Raw genomic sequence first — 13,636 nt, 5'->3', positions numbered from 1 at the left:
TCGAGTAGAACCATAAAGCATCTAAACGTCCCACATGGTGGGTGTATTGGTCCACAGATATCTCCTTGTATTCTTTCAGAAAATTTAAAGTCTCTTTAGTGACTTTCACTGGTGATGGCCTCATAATGAGTTTTCCTTGTGCACATGCTACACACGTGAGATTCTTAGGAATAAATCTTCTCTCTTTTAGAGTGTGCCCTTTAGAGTTTATTATTAGCTTACGCATCATGTTAGAACCCGGATGGCCAAGCCGGTCATGCCATAAAGTGAATTGTTCTTTGAACATTTTATTCATTGCCAAATTGGCCTCTATCATATTAATCTTAGCATGGTATAAACCAGTGGCTAGTGCGGGTATAGTCTCTAGGATTTTCTTAGATCCTTGGGTGATTTCAGTAATTTGTAGGAACTCTTGGTTTCCTTCACCCTTAGTTTCAACATGTAGACCATTCAAACGAATGTCTTTAATAAGCTTGAGCTAGGTGAATATAAGGCATCACTTAGTTCAAGATGTGTGCCATTTGGTAATAAAATATGAGTCTGGCTGTAGCCTTCAATTAAACTCGCTATACCCGCTATTGTGCTAATATTGGCATTTTTCATTATGAGATTAATAAAATATCTCTTATCCTTCAAAATTGTGTGGCTGGATCCACTATCCACCACAAGTATGTCCTCGGCCATAACCATCATATTGGTTCCTTTGGTACTGGCCATGACCACTACGTCCTCTACCACGGCCACGGCCATGATACTTGTCTCTATGGACGTAGTTGATCTCCTTAGTTTCCTTGGGCTCTTTATGCTCTTTCTTAGCAATGTAAACCTTGTGAGCTTCTGGTAAGGGGGTAGATCCAGGAGGCCTCACAGCACTGTTCATCAACAATAGTTCATTGTTTTGCTCAGCAAGTAGCAAACAAGAGATGAGGCTTGCATAAGTCTTAAAACCCTTTTCACGATACTTTTGCTGAAGCAGTATGTTATTAGTGTGAAAGGTTGAGAATGTCTTCTCTAGCAAGTCCTCCTCAGTAACCTCCTTACCACATAATTTCAATATCGAGACTATCTTAAATAGCTCTGATTTATACTCATCCACGGATTTGAAGTCCTGGATCCTTAAGTTTTTCCAATCAAATTGAGCTTTTGGTAGGAGCACCGTCTTTTGGTGTCCATATCTGTTTTTCAACTCTGTCCAAAGGTCAAGAGGATCTTCTATGGTAAGGTATTGGTTCTTGAGACTCTCAGCAAGGTGATGGCGTATATGTAATATCGCTTTATATTTATTCTTTTCAATGCAATCATTCTCATCCTCAATGCATTCACATAGGTCTTTTGATTTCAGGTTGATCTTAGTGTCCAATGCCCATTGTAAGTAATTGTCTCCAGAGACATTCACATTGTGCTGATAACGTGTTGTAAACTAGAGAAATCGAAGGAGGTTTTCTCTTGTCTTATTATTAATGATTCAATGGAACATTACATATATATAGTGAAGGGCAAAGCCCAAGTACATTAGAATGTCTAAACCGACCTAGACTAAAAGAGGTGGCCGATGGGCTTTAGTGTCTTGGACGTACATGGGCCGAGTATGGGCCGTGTATGGGCCGTGTATGGGCCGGTTATGGAAGATCCACTCCAAGTGTTTTACAACACCTACTATGTCGTTGAATGTTTTAAAAAACCTTCCTACTCTGGTTTTTTGTATGTTTTAAAAAGTCACATAGATATTTCCTTTAGACATAAACGACGCAGTAATTGTTCACAAACAGCACAAAATTTTATTAGTTATTTTTTAAACAAGCATTCATCTATCACAGTAAGTTTCAATAGTTTCTAATATCGATATACAAAATTTTAAACTCGTGTAAAGTGTAAGCCATCATTTGATCTCGTGCTTCTCTTTCATATACGTTAAAGTTTTAAAATTCTATAGCAAAATTGTAAATCGTAATCATTTTGAGGGGGGTATTGAACTTGTATTTGGTAGGATTTGGTATGATTTTAATATTTTAGAGTTTTGAAAGATTTGATTGAGTTTTTAGGAGATTTGATTATTTTTTAAAGTTTTTATATTTAAAAAACAAAAAATGAATGTGATTCTATGAGATTTTGTTATTAAACTTTGGGTGATTTTAGAATATTTCACAACACAAACAAATTTTTTTTTGTAAATTATTCACCTTCTTTCTCTTTGTTCATTCGTATCTCTCTTACCTCCATTCTAGAGTTCTTGATCCGTTTCTCTTTAGGTTTTGTTATCTTTCCAGTAAAACTTTTTTAGCTTCAATTCGTTTGTTTTCGTGTCTCCTCTGTCTCTTATATTTCGTCAATTTGGTCCTTATAGGGTTTTAAGATTTTCTCCTTCTTCCTTGCCCCTTTTTGTTTCGTTGGGTTAAAGCTAACCCTACATTTACTTTTTGTTACTGATTTTTTTTCTTTTCGGTGTTTAGGGGTTGGTCAGTTTAGTCCGGCGTTTTGGGAGAAATTGGCAAACTTGTGGTGAGATTCTGAAGCAAAAGCATGAGTATTGATTTCCCCGGGAAAGCAGAGAATTAGTGGGAAGTGTTTTGGTGGGAAGTGTGAAGGAGAGAAGAAGAGGAAACCTATAGGCATTCCAATTGCCTTGTAATAACTGAAAATTCTTTAAAAAACTATCCAAGAAGGTGTGATTTTATTAGACTTATTTTTCAACTAAAAAACAAAAACAGTCTCATAAAATCATGTAAAGTATCAGTTTTTTAAAAAGTTGTGAAATTTTGAATAACAGTAGATTTTAAGTAAGTTTTATAAATCATTGATTGAATAACAAGAGATTATATAGTAGTTTAAATAAGTTTACATAAATTCAAGTTGAATAACATAAGATTTTAAAAGATTTTTTAAAATCATCAATTGAATAACATAGGATTTTAAAAATACTCTAAAATCTTTTAAAATACCAAGTTCAATATCCCCTGTTTGTTTAACTCTATTAGCTTTGGTGCTTATGTTGAAAGGAGAGACGGTAAACTTGCTTCTTACTTGTGTTTCTATGTTAAAAAAAAAAAAATTTGCCATAGAAACGTTGTATATACGTCTATAATCTTTGATTGTGAACTTATACCGTTTCCAATTTCAATGTAATATTTACCTTCGCAAATAAAATAAAAAGTTATACCAATCCGTTTTACTGAAATTTTACTTCAGCAAAATCAAAGAAAATATACCAAACTGTTTTATTAGCATGCGACAAAATGATAGTATGTATACACGATAAACGGATTATGCAAACTGATATCAATTCCGCAATAAAAATTACTAAAGCACTAGTAGTATTCTAACAATAATTCAATTAACTTTCAACTGGATATATAAAAATATTCTAAAAAAAAACATGAAATTTATTGTTTGAATAATTTCAATTCTAAAACCAACATTAAATTTGTTATCACTAGTTGCAGCAATGAGAAATTGAAATTAATTGCATGTTTTTAGATGGCTTTTGATGTTAGTATTCAAACAGTAATTACATACTTTGTCGGTTTGTCCTACAAAAGCTACCTATAATGGCTTGAGGATATTATTATAACACCACCTTTTATACCCTGTCTTCTAAATTACAAACATTGTCCTAATTCAAAGTCCTACACTATGATAGGGTGGAACAAGTGTGATTCGCAGCAAAAGTTACTTGAATCTGTGTAATTCTTCGTGAGCAACTAGAGCTTCCATGATGCTCTCGACCCACCTGCCACACACACTCAAACCCATTCGTCGGTTATGTGAAAAGAGGACTCAGTTCAGAGCCTAGTTGACATATTTCACCATATCAAAAGATCAATATTTACCCTTCAAGTCCTGGTTTCTCTGGGTAGTACACGTTTTTCAATCCTCGTCGTCTTGCAGTTGATGCAGTTGTCTCTCCAATGCAGGCAACGCAATTGCTCCATTGCTCCTCGTTTTGAATCAGATTCAGCCAGGCCCTGTCGAAACCCATATTAGAAGATATATTTATATGAAAGACTGGTAACAGCATTCCCCTAAAATTTGCTGCACCAACAGATGATATAAAAACGGACAGATGATGGCGCCTACCCAACTGCCGAAGGTGAAGCTACAGAAAGAACTGGAGCAGACAGTGCCTGTTGCAGGAGCACCGTATCAACACTCTGCACAGGAACCTAGCAAAGTAGCAATAGTAAACAACGAAACTGACCATTACAGTATCTTCAACTACGCACATACCAAGGACCAAAACGTGAGAGCCCATACAAAAATAAAGAAAAAGTTACAATAAATTACATTTTCTAGGACTTGTCTAGTAAGTGTAAAGACGGCTTACTGTCGTGTATGTATTCAGCCTGGCAACTTCAAACCCACGTTTGGACAACCCATTCTCTAAGATTCACATGTAGAAAACCAAGCAGAGTTAGCTGGTCAGTCATGGACTTCAAAACCTCAAAAATCATAAACATAAGCTAATTTTACATAGATTTAGTCAGTTGTCCATGTGCCAAGGATTAATCCACACATCCATAGGGAAAAGGACAGTGCAAATGTTACAATGCTTTTCAACTTTTGGAAAACTATCACTTACGGCATGTAAGCCAAAGTCAAGAATTGTAATTTCCAAATCTATTCTCTCCTGCTCTAACAGTTTTACTGCATCTCCAACAAAGATTTTATAATTTGGTGAATATCTCTTCTTTAATGTAATAACTTACATGGTGTTATCCAACTGCGTAAAAATTTGTACAGGATATGAAATTATGAATTATCTAATCTATTTTTAATATTCAGTCCTAATAAATTTTCTTTTATGTGTTCAACATAATAAGCTCAACTGAATTGAGAAAACCTAAAAACACACACCAATATCAGTGCCAGCTTTTAGAGAAGCCGGGTATAAGACAGAAGACCTTTTGCCAACTTTCTCTGGAAGCTCCGAAGCCAAGACTTTACCAGTTGCTGAAATAATGAAAACAAAGAGAATGAACCAGCCAAGACTGTAACATTGTATGTACGACCACTCATCCATTCCATATATTTATATTCGCTTGATGAATGCAAACAAATTAAAAAAAAATACATAAACAAACATTGATGAGAGAATGTCACGGAGAACAAATGCAGCTTGAATCATTAGTAATTCATCATCTCATAAACCTAAATATTGATCTTTGATGCTCTCTGATTCATGGAAACAAACTATGACAAGGGTTATAGGTCACATCATCCACGGTCACACACAAGCACAAACACCAATGATAATGTAAATTCCTACACTATTAAATGCTTGAAGATGCACCAATTGTAGATACAAAGACTTAATGGATTGTATAGAAACTGAGTCTAAAAAGAAAGTTATGGAACCTATTGATGGTGTAAAGGCAACATGAAGCAATCCTTCTGCCGATTGCATTGCCTCTTCAAATACCCTGGCTGTTCCAGCTCCTACTACACCTATTTGCACTTTTGGGGAGCTAGCTGCCCTAAGGAATTGAGACCAATGAGGTTTAGCTCGAGGGAAGGATGGTAATGAGGAAAGGTGTTCAAACTTATAAAGATAAAACAAAATGTTCATAAATTCTTATGTACACCTCGTTATTCACAGAGTTGTGACAAGAATATGTATGAAGGCTACACATATATGATATATTTGAATACATAAATAAAACCTAGACTAATATTGCCTATCAATAACAACCAAAATGACAACTCAAGGAGAGGAGCAACAAATTCGATATATTCAGACAGTTCGAAATTTGACAAAAAGAGAGGGAATAAGGTAAAAAACAAGAGCTTACTTCCACGCCTCGAGAAAAACAGAACCTGCTTCTGGAGATGTAATGATGATCCAGTCAAAGCTCTTATCTAGCAACAAAAATAAGACTTTGAGGACTACATATCAGAATACCATAATCTGCTCTGCTATAAAATAATACAATTCCGGAGCCTTTTCCTAATAGTTATAACAATCCTACTAGTTCTAAACAAACAGCCAATTTTTAGAGCAAAGAAGTCACCAAGTCAAAGTGCCTATATATCAGAAAAAATTCACCAGTCAATACAGAGGCAAGCCGATGGAAATCAGGTCCTGGCGCATGTTGAATCAAGGGAAGCTCTAAAGATGATATCCCATGTTTCTCCTGCAAATTAGCTAAAAGTTAATACTATAGAGAGATCCAATCCACAATCACCATTGTAAGCATGCGTTATTAAAATTGCATACCAAAGCTTTGATGATTTGATTATTCTTGCCTCGTTCTCGGGTTACGACCACCTGAGGAATCGAATTGGATTTACCAACGGAGGAAGTAGAGAGAGACGGGGAAATTGAATTCCGAATTAGGGAAGGATAAGCGACAACTCCTTTTTCCATATGCGAAGAAGACGACGATAATGGTGGTTGAAGAGATAAGAGAGAGGACTGAGAAAGGAGCAACGACGCCATTACAAAGTAGTTCTTCTGTGAGGGAGAGAGAGTGAGAGTCAGAGAGAATCAATCATACGATTCCAATTGAAGAAGACGATTAATTTTCTCCACCTGCGCTTTAGTTTTCTTTCATTTTTATTTTTCCCTCTTGGGCCCAGTTATGTTTGATCAGCGAGGCCCAATTGTTTTTTCTTTACAGTACAGTATATTTTATCGAATACAAAATATAAATTTTAAATTTTAATATTATATAAGACATCTGTTTTGTTTTTCTATTGTAAAATGTGATGCTAATTTTGTATGTAGTAATTTAAATACTTATTCTTTTGTATATCTTTGTTTGTGAAAAAAAAAAAAAGGTTATAAATTATTCTTGTTTTATTATTCATAGTCATACAATACATATCTTGAATGATAATCTCAACATGTGCTGTTGCTCGAGGATAATAATAATTGTTTTTTTTAGTTTATAATATTACAATTTTTCTATGTTTTGATAAAGCAATAAAATGTATCTATGGTAGACAGAATGATGATGCCAGTTAACCGAGATAGCAGATAAAGTGGCGGAGATAAGTCGTCAGCGACGAACACGACAGAGAAGAGAGAGATCGTGGGTTTTTTTAAGGTCTCAGTTTCTTCTTGAAGGATTTTTTTACTTCAATATAAAATTTAGAAACGACACCGTTTCAGTATTAAAGAAAGTGTTAGACCATGTACCATGAGGGTGATGAACAAAAATTTCTGTAACGAGGCTGTTGAATTTTTTAGAAACACACATGTGAATTAAACTGAGTTGAAAAGATTCAACAAAAAAATGTGACATCCATTGCCATATGACGAGTTATAAGACGAAAAGATGGTGAGATCTGAGTAGGAGTTGTGTTTTCTGTGTACGAGAAGACTTGCTTTATTCTGATTGGTTGATGATAGTTTTGTTAATTTTTATTTTATCCTAATTATTTTTTTTGGTAGGTGAGAGAGGACAACGTCCCCTCCAAATTTATTATAAAAGCTATAAAAAATTACACACGAGTTCTTCTAGGGAACGCAATTCCTCTAACATCCTCATCCAAAATAGAAACAACAGAAACAGGACAAGAATCAAACAAAACAATCCTGAGGGGCTGAGAGAAGGCATAGTTAGCCAATTTATCCGCCAGACGATTAGCCTCTCTATAACCATGAGAAATTCGGACAATCCAGTCCTTAGAGATAAAGCCATAGCACATGCGTACTAGGGTAGACAAGGGATGGGTCTCACTTATCCCTGTCTTTAGATATCCGACCACCAACTCCGAGTCTACTACAAGATCCAGCTGCGGTATCCTGTGATCCCAGGCTAAACACAGTCCGTAGTATACTCCCCAAAGCTCTGCCAGTGGCGCCGAGCACACACCGATATTTAATGCAAACCCGCCTAACCATTTCCCTTCCACGTCTCTCAACACCCCATCAGCTGCCGCCACTCCTGGGTTCCCTCTCGAAGCCCCATCAGTATTCAAACGGACCCATCCTACATCCGGAGCCTGCCATGAGATCAGTCTTATTTCTCGACCCACCGCGCGAGAAACACCTTTGGTAACCAAGTGTGCATTGTGAACTGCCTGAGAGATCTCCTTTACGAACCGCACTCGATCCCTAAACATGCCAACTTCCATGAAGATGTTGCCACATCTCCACTTCCAGCCCCACCATACGATCATACCAAACAGCGTAGACCATGGCACTCCAAACAGCTCCTGATTGTTAGACAAATTAGTGGACACCCATTCTAATAAACTTTGATTAAAAAACAGGGATTGGTGACGAGGTGGTATAATCCGCATCCAGACCCCTGAGATCGCAGGACAATCTCGAAGGACATGTATGTTCGTTTCCTCTCCTGCTTTGCACACTATGCAGACCCCAGAATCGCTTAAGTGTCGTCTATGCCTTTCCACATTCGTCATAATAACTTGCGTAACCACCATCCAAAGAAACACCCTTACTCTTTCCGGCACCACACTACGCCAAACCATACCGTATAAGGTGCCCATATTTTGTCTCGGAACTGTGTTTCCAGTCAAAGCTTCATAGGCCGATTTCACTGAGAATCGCCCATCCAAGCTGGCTTTCCACGAGATCCTATCTTTAGACCCCGTATCAGTATCAACAGTAACAGACCTGAGGTTCAAGCACACGAAATCTGGGAGATACGGTTCAATACGCGGGAAGTCCCAACCAACACCATTATGCCATAAGTCCCGAACCCGAAGCTGTTGGAGTTCAACTGGAAGATCTCCTATCCGCCTATCATACAAGGAGAAATCCCCCATCCATTTATCCTTCCAGAATTTGATCATAGTTCCATCCCCTATGACCCAACCAAGACCCAGGATCACCACTTCTCTTAAGCCTACCCCAACACTTCTCCAGGTTGATGACCAACTGCTTTTTGCTATAAACCAAGACGCATCACCGATCTTGTATTTACTTCTCACAACCCGGGCCCAGAGACTCGATACGTCAAAGAGAACCCTCCATCCAATTTTCGCAACCAGCGCCTTATTCATGGGTTCCGCAGCCCGAATACCTAGCCCTCCTTCCCCTTTTGGTAAACATAACCGTTTCCAGGATACTAGATGCTGTTTTCCCTTTTCTGCCGTGCTTTTCCAAATAAAATTTCTTGAGATTTTGTCCAGGGCGCTCAAAGTAGACTTGGGAAGCCAGATGGTACTCATTGTATGGACCGGGAGGGACGAGAGAACAGCTTTAGTTAGAGTAATTCGGCCAGCCAAGCTCATGATGCGGCCTTTCCAGCCAGCTAACCTAGAATTTGCTCTTTCCAAGACTTCACCAAATGTATTCTTATTAATTCTCTTGTGAAGAATCGGCATCCCTAAATACTTCCCCAGGTCACATGTCAACTGTATTCCACTCTCTGAATTGATCTGCTGTCGATGCTCCCGACTCACATTCTCAGAGAAAAAGATCTTTGATTTCTCGAGACTAACCTTTTGACCCGAAGCCGCACAAAATCTTTCAAGTACACCTCGTATCACTCTGATTTGGCTCACTGAGGCTTCCGCGAACAAGATTAAGTCATCCGCAAATAATACATGTGATAGGAGCGGTCCACCTCTGGAAATACACACCGGTTTCCATTCTTTAATCCCCACTGATCTGTCGATTAAATGACACAACCTCTCCATACATAGAACAAACAAATATGGAGACAAGGGATCCCCCTGTCGGATCCCTCTGTCTGGTTTGAAAGCTTCCATTTGTTCCCCATTCCAAAGTAGATTCATCGAAGGACTTGTAACGCACTGCATGATCCAACCAACCCACTTCTCTGGAAGACATGCTGCTCTCAGTGTATCCTCCAAACAATCCCATCTGATTCTATCATAAGCTTTCAAGGTCTAGCTTAAGTAGCATCCATCCCTTCCTTCCTTTCTTACGCCTCATTGAGTGCACCGCTTCTTGTACAATCACTATATTATCTGTACTTAGTCTTCCCGGGATAAAGCTTGATTGAGCTGGCCCAATCAAGAGAGATATGACTCGTTTTAACCGCATCACCATCGCCTTTGTGATGCATTTAAACAGCACATTACATAGACTTATAGGCCTGAACTGTGTTACCCTTTCTGGCTTGGCAACCTTCCCAACAAGTACCAATAGTGCATCATTCAGGCCCGCCGATAGTTCCCCTGATTCGAAAAACCTGAGCACAAATTGGGAAACTGAACTTCCCACAACATCCCAACACTCCTGATAAAAAACAGGTTGAAAGCCATCAGGTCCAGGTGCCTTGAACTTTCCCATGCTCCGGATTGACTCCTCTATCTCCAAAGCCGTGAATGGTTTGTTTAGTATGCTGAAGTCCAACTCAGATAGCTCCGCATACCCTCCTTGTGGTAGCTTTCCCACAAGCAGATCAACATCCTCCATCGAGTACAGTCTTTTATAATATGCAATGGCTAGCTCCTCCAAGGCCTTAGCATCAGATATCCAAACTCCATCATCCCCTTTTAGCATTTCAATCCGGTTTCGTCGACGGCGTACAACAGTGGAGGTATGGAAATACTTTGTGTTTCGGTCTCCAAGGGCGATAAATTTCTCTCTTGATTTTTGGAACCAAATCATCTCCTCCTGTTCCAAAACCACTTCAAACTCTTTAATCAACCCTGCTTCTTTCGTTAGCAAAGCATTTGTTTGTAGAATGTCCAACTGAGCCTGAACATCCGTAATTTCTGCCATTAACTTCTCCTTTTTCCTCTGCACATCCCCAAACACTTCTCTATTCCACTTCCTTAGCTTCTCCCTCATAGTCTGCAAGGCTCGTGGTGTGGAAACCGTATTATCCCATGAAGACACTAGCAAATCCTTGAAGCTTTCATGTTGCAGCCATGCCGCTTCAAAACAAAATGGACGTCTCCTAGGATCCCCTTGCACCTCCGGTGAGAGTTGGACATATAAGGGCGCGTGATCAGAAGAAAAGAAAGGAAGGTGAGTGACCGTCGCTTCCTGCCATCGTAGCCTTGCCTCCGCACAACATAACACTCGGTCCAGTCTTTCGGCAACAAAAGTTCTCTGCTCTCTGCCTCTCTTCCATGTGAATTGTCCTCCCCGAAACCCCATGTCTATCAGAGAGAGATCATGTATCCATTGACCAAAGAATACAGAATCCTGTGAAAGACCACCACTGCCACCCGACCTTTCATCCAGGCGAACAATGGTGTTAAAATCCCCACCAATCAACACCGGTCCGCTAATTTCACTCACCTCCTCCTTTAGCTCTGCCCAGAGACCACTTCTCCTACTAACAGTGGGTGCAGCGTAGACAGCAATTAAGTGTATGGTTTCCCCATCCTTCTTTATTTTAGCATGAATAAACTGAGAAGCAGACTTCACAATTTCAACCTCCCCTGCGTCAGATCTCCAAAGTAGCCAAATACCCCCGCTTTGACCACTTGCATCAACACGATATGAATTGTCCAAGCCGAGACTCCGACAGATTTTCCGCTTGAGCGCCACTCGCATGCATTTCAAATAAGGCCAATACCTCAGACCTAAATTTCTTTAACATGTACCGAATGGCTCGTCGAAAATTTGGTTTATTTTCCCCCCGACAATTCCAAAATAAACAATTTATCATTAGATCAATTATAGGCCTAAAAATTACCGGGGCGCCCCGTTAAGCCACCTCCGAGGCCGTCTCTATCGCCGTGGCCGAGAGCCCACTCTCAGACTGATCCTGTGCAGTCGTCTCCTTCTCCATCGAGCTAATTGCCCTCGACTCATGATTCAGCTCCTGCTGTCGACCCTCCTGAATTAGTTGTCTTTCCGGTATAAAGACACCACCAGGCCTACCAGAGACATCGAGTTCTCCCCTCTAACGCTTGCCAGAAGTCGATAACTCCATATCACCTTTTGTTGGGCCGAAAATCAACCCATAGGCCGGCCTGATCTGTTTAACTTGTTTGGGCCTTTGCCCCTTTACATCGACATCTTTACTACCTCCGGCCCTTCGCTCCTTATGAAAAACCTTCTGGGCCCGATTATTACTGGCCCCAAACCTGAAAGCCCCTTGACCATTACCTTGTACCGCACTCCTCCCTTTATTCTGTTGACTTGAGAGGTCAACATTTTCCTTATTTGCCTCCGATGATATCGCATTACGCTTCGGATCCTCAGATCCCGTATCTTCCTCCAACAAGGCAAATTGATTCGTAATCACCACATTTTCCTTATTTTTAACACCAGAGATATCCCGAAGATTTCGACCAAGATTTGGTTCCACTCCTTTACGTGCCGAGGACACAACCGTCGGCGCTGGTGACGGCGCAGCCTTCCTACTCCTCCGGACTTCAACAAATTCATTCTCCTCCGGGAGTGTGACTCGTACAGCTGCCGGACCAGTCGGAGCAATGATCTCCAGTTGTTGCATTACCTCCCTCGTTGGACAATGGTGCACCAGATGACCATAGATTCCACAACTCAAACAGATGTTGGTTAGACCCTCATAAGACACATAGTAACGCTCCCCGTTTACCTGGACTGTCCCTTTCAGTGGTTGAGACAAATCCACTGCCACACATACACACGCAAACCGAGCTCTTTCAAAATTCATCGTGTTAAGATCAACCCGAATAGGATCCCCTATCCCTCGTGCAATTCCCATCAGTATTGCACGGTGATAGTAGTGCACCGGGAGGTTGGACAACCGGATCCACACCGGCGTCGTCACAATATCATCACATAACGGGTCAAAATCCGGGGACCATGCCTGCACCAACAAGTAACTGCCAAACACTCTCCATGGACCACCCGTCAGAGCCGCCAAATACTCCTCCTCACGTTCGAACCGGACCATAAAGAACCCCCTCGGCAGATCTGTCACATACATGCTCCCCTTCGGATTCCACAACTCTTTCAGTTTCCGATTTAGGACCGAGATCCCCACATTCCTACCCAGCACCTTCACAATCATACACTGCTTCCATAATTCCTTCATCACGTCCAAGACTTCCTTCCCAATAGTAGCAACCGGTTCTCCTCCAGGCCCATTCGGGAACTCAAGTTGCAACCTCGATTCCACAAACTCATCGTCCAGCACCATATGTGGACACAACCGACCCCCACCAGCTGTGCCAGTCACCTTCTCAACCCAAACCCTCGGAGCATCCGGTGGATCCCCCGGTGGCCTGCCCCTGTCTCCAATGTCCACCATCATCGCATCTTGTGCAGCAGCCTCCGGAACCATAACTTCTCTCTTACTCTCTATTAATTTTTTTTCTTTTCTTTTTTAACTTCTTATCCTAATTATTTAATCTCAATTGTATATTAATCTATTTTTATAAAACAAAAAATATATAAAATTCATCATCTTTAGAAATCTATAAATAGAGACTAGTCTCGTTTCATTTGGACATAGAAAAAAACATCATTTTTTACTATAATTTTATATTATTCTTGAATCAATTCTTTTGTCTGTGTTTAAACTTCTTCTTTTTACTTGCAAAAAGAAAATTAATTTCATAATTTCAATTATAAATACTATAGAAAATATAATTATATAAACAAGTAATTTAATTCTAAATTACTTTTAATTTAGTTTTTATTGACTGTTATTTAATATGTAACCATAAATCATGAAATAAAATAAAGAATATCAAAATATGGTGGGATAAGATGTTGAATTTTATCAAACAAAACTATTGTACATGCTAA

The 13,636-nt window shown here is 39.7% G+C and overlaps 2 protein-coding genes across 16 annotated transcripts; both read right to left on the bottom strand.

Moving 5' to 3' along the window:
- Positions 1–3,450: 3,450 nt before the first annotated feature.
- Positions 3,451–6,532, bottom strand: LOC104766594 (uroporphyrinogen-III synthase, chloroplastic-like). 15 transcript variants are annotated; one of them, XR_015591241.1, is made up of 9 exons: positions 6,212–6,531; positions 6,006–6,128; positions 5,787–5,853; positions 5,353–5,466; positions 4,852–4,947; positions 4,282–4,377; positions 4,075–4,160; positions 3,828–3,962; positions 3,451–3,727 (listed from the first exon to the last, which is right to left on the bottom strand). XR_015591241.1 is itself a non-coding variant. In XM_087502334.1 (9 exons), exons 1-9 carry the CDS (start codon positions 6,431–6,433, stop codon positions 3,667–3,669), a joined length of 921 nt encoding a protein of 306 aa, XP_087358460.1. In that variant the 5' UTR covers positions 6,434–6,531; the 3' UTR covers positions 3,451–3,666. The 15 variants fall into 15 exon arrangements, 13 of the variants coding, with proteins under 13 accessions (XP_087358460.1, XP_087358459.1, XP_010488806.1 ...); XR_015591242.1 differs by having other exon boundaries at positions 5,353–5,471; positions 6,041–6,128; positions 6,212–6,530; XM_087502334.1 differs by having other exon boundaries at positions 4,075–4,121; positions 4,322–4,377.
- A 3,713-nt stretch (positions 6,533–10,245) lies between these two features.
- On the bottom strand, positions 10,246–13,169 carry LOC104767918 (uncharacterized). The gene is made up of 5 exons (XM_010491881.2): positions 11,907–13,169; positions 11,610–11,798; positions 11,158–11,428; positions 10,311–11,046; positions 10,246–10,249 (listed from the first exon to the last, which is right to left on the bottom strand). The coding sequence occupies exons 1-5, from the start codon at positions 13,167–13,169 to the stop codon at positions 10,246–10,248; spliced, it is 2,463 nt and encodes an 820-aa protein (XP_010490183.2).
- Between the last annotated feature and the right edge of the window lie 467 nt (positions 13,170–13,636).

Source organism: Camelina sativa, chromosome 19 (assembly GCF_030686135.1).
Source record: "Camelina sativa cultivar CO46 ecotype springtype chromosome 19, ASM3068613v1".
In the NCBI taxonomy this organism is placed as follows: domain Eukaryota; kingdom Viridiplantae; phylum Streptophyta; class Magnoliopsida; order Brassicales; family Brassicaceae; genus Camelina; species Camelina sativa.
Note: the sequence above shows the minus strand (reverse complement) of the source record. Positions and strands in the feature narration are given on the sequence as shown.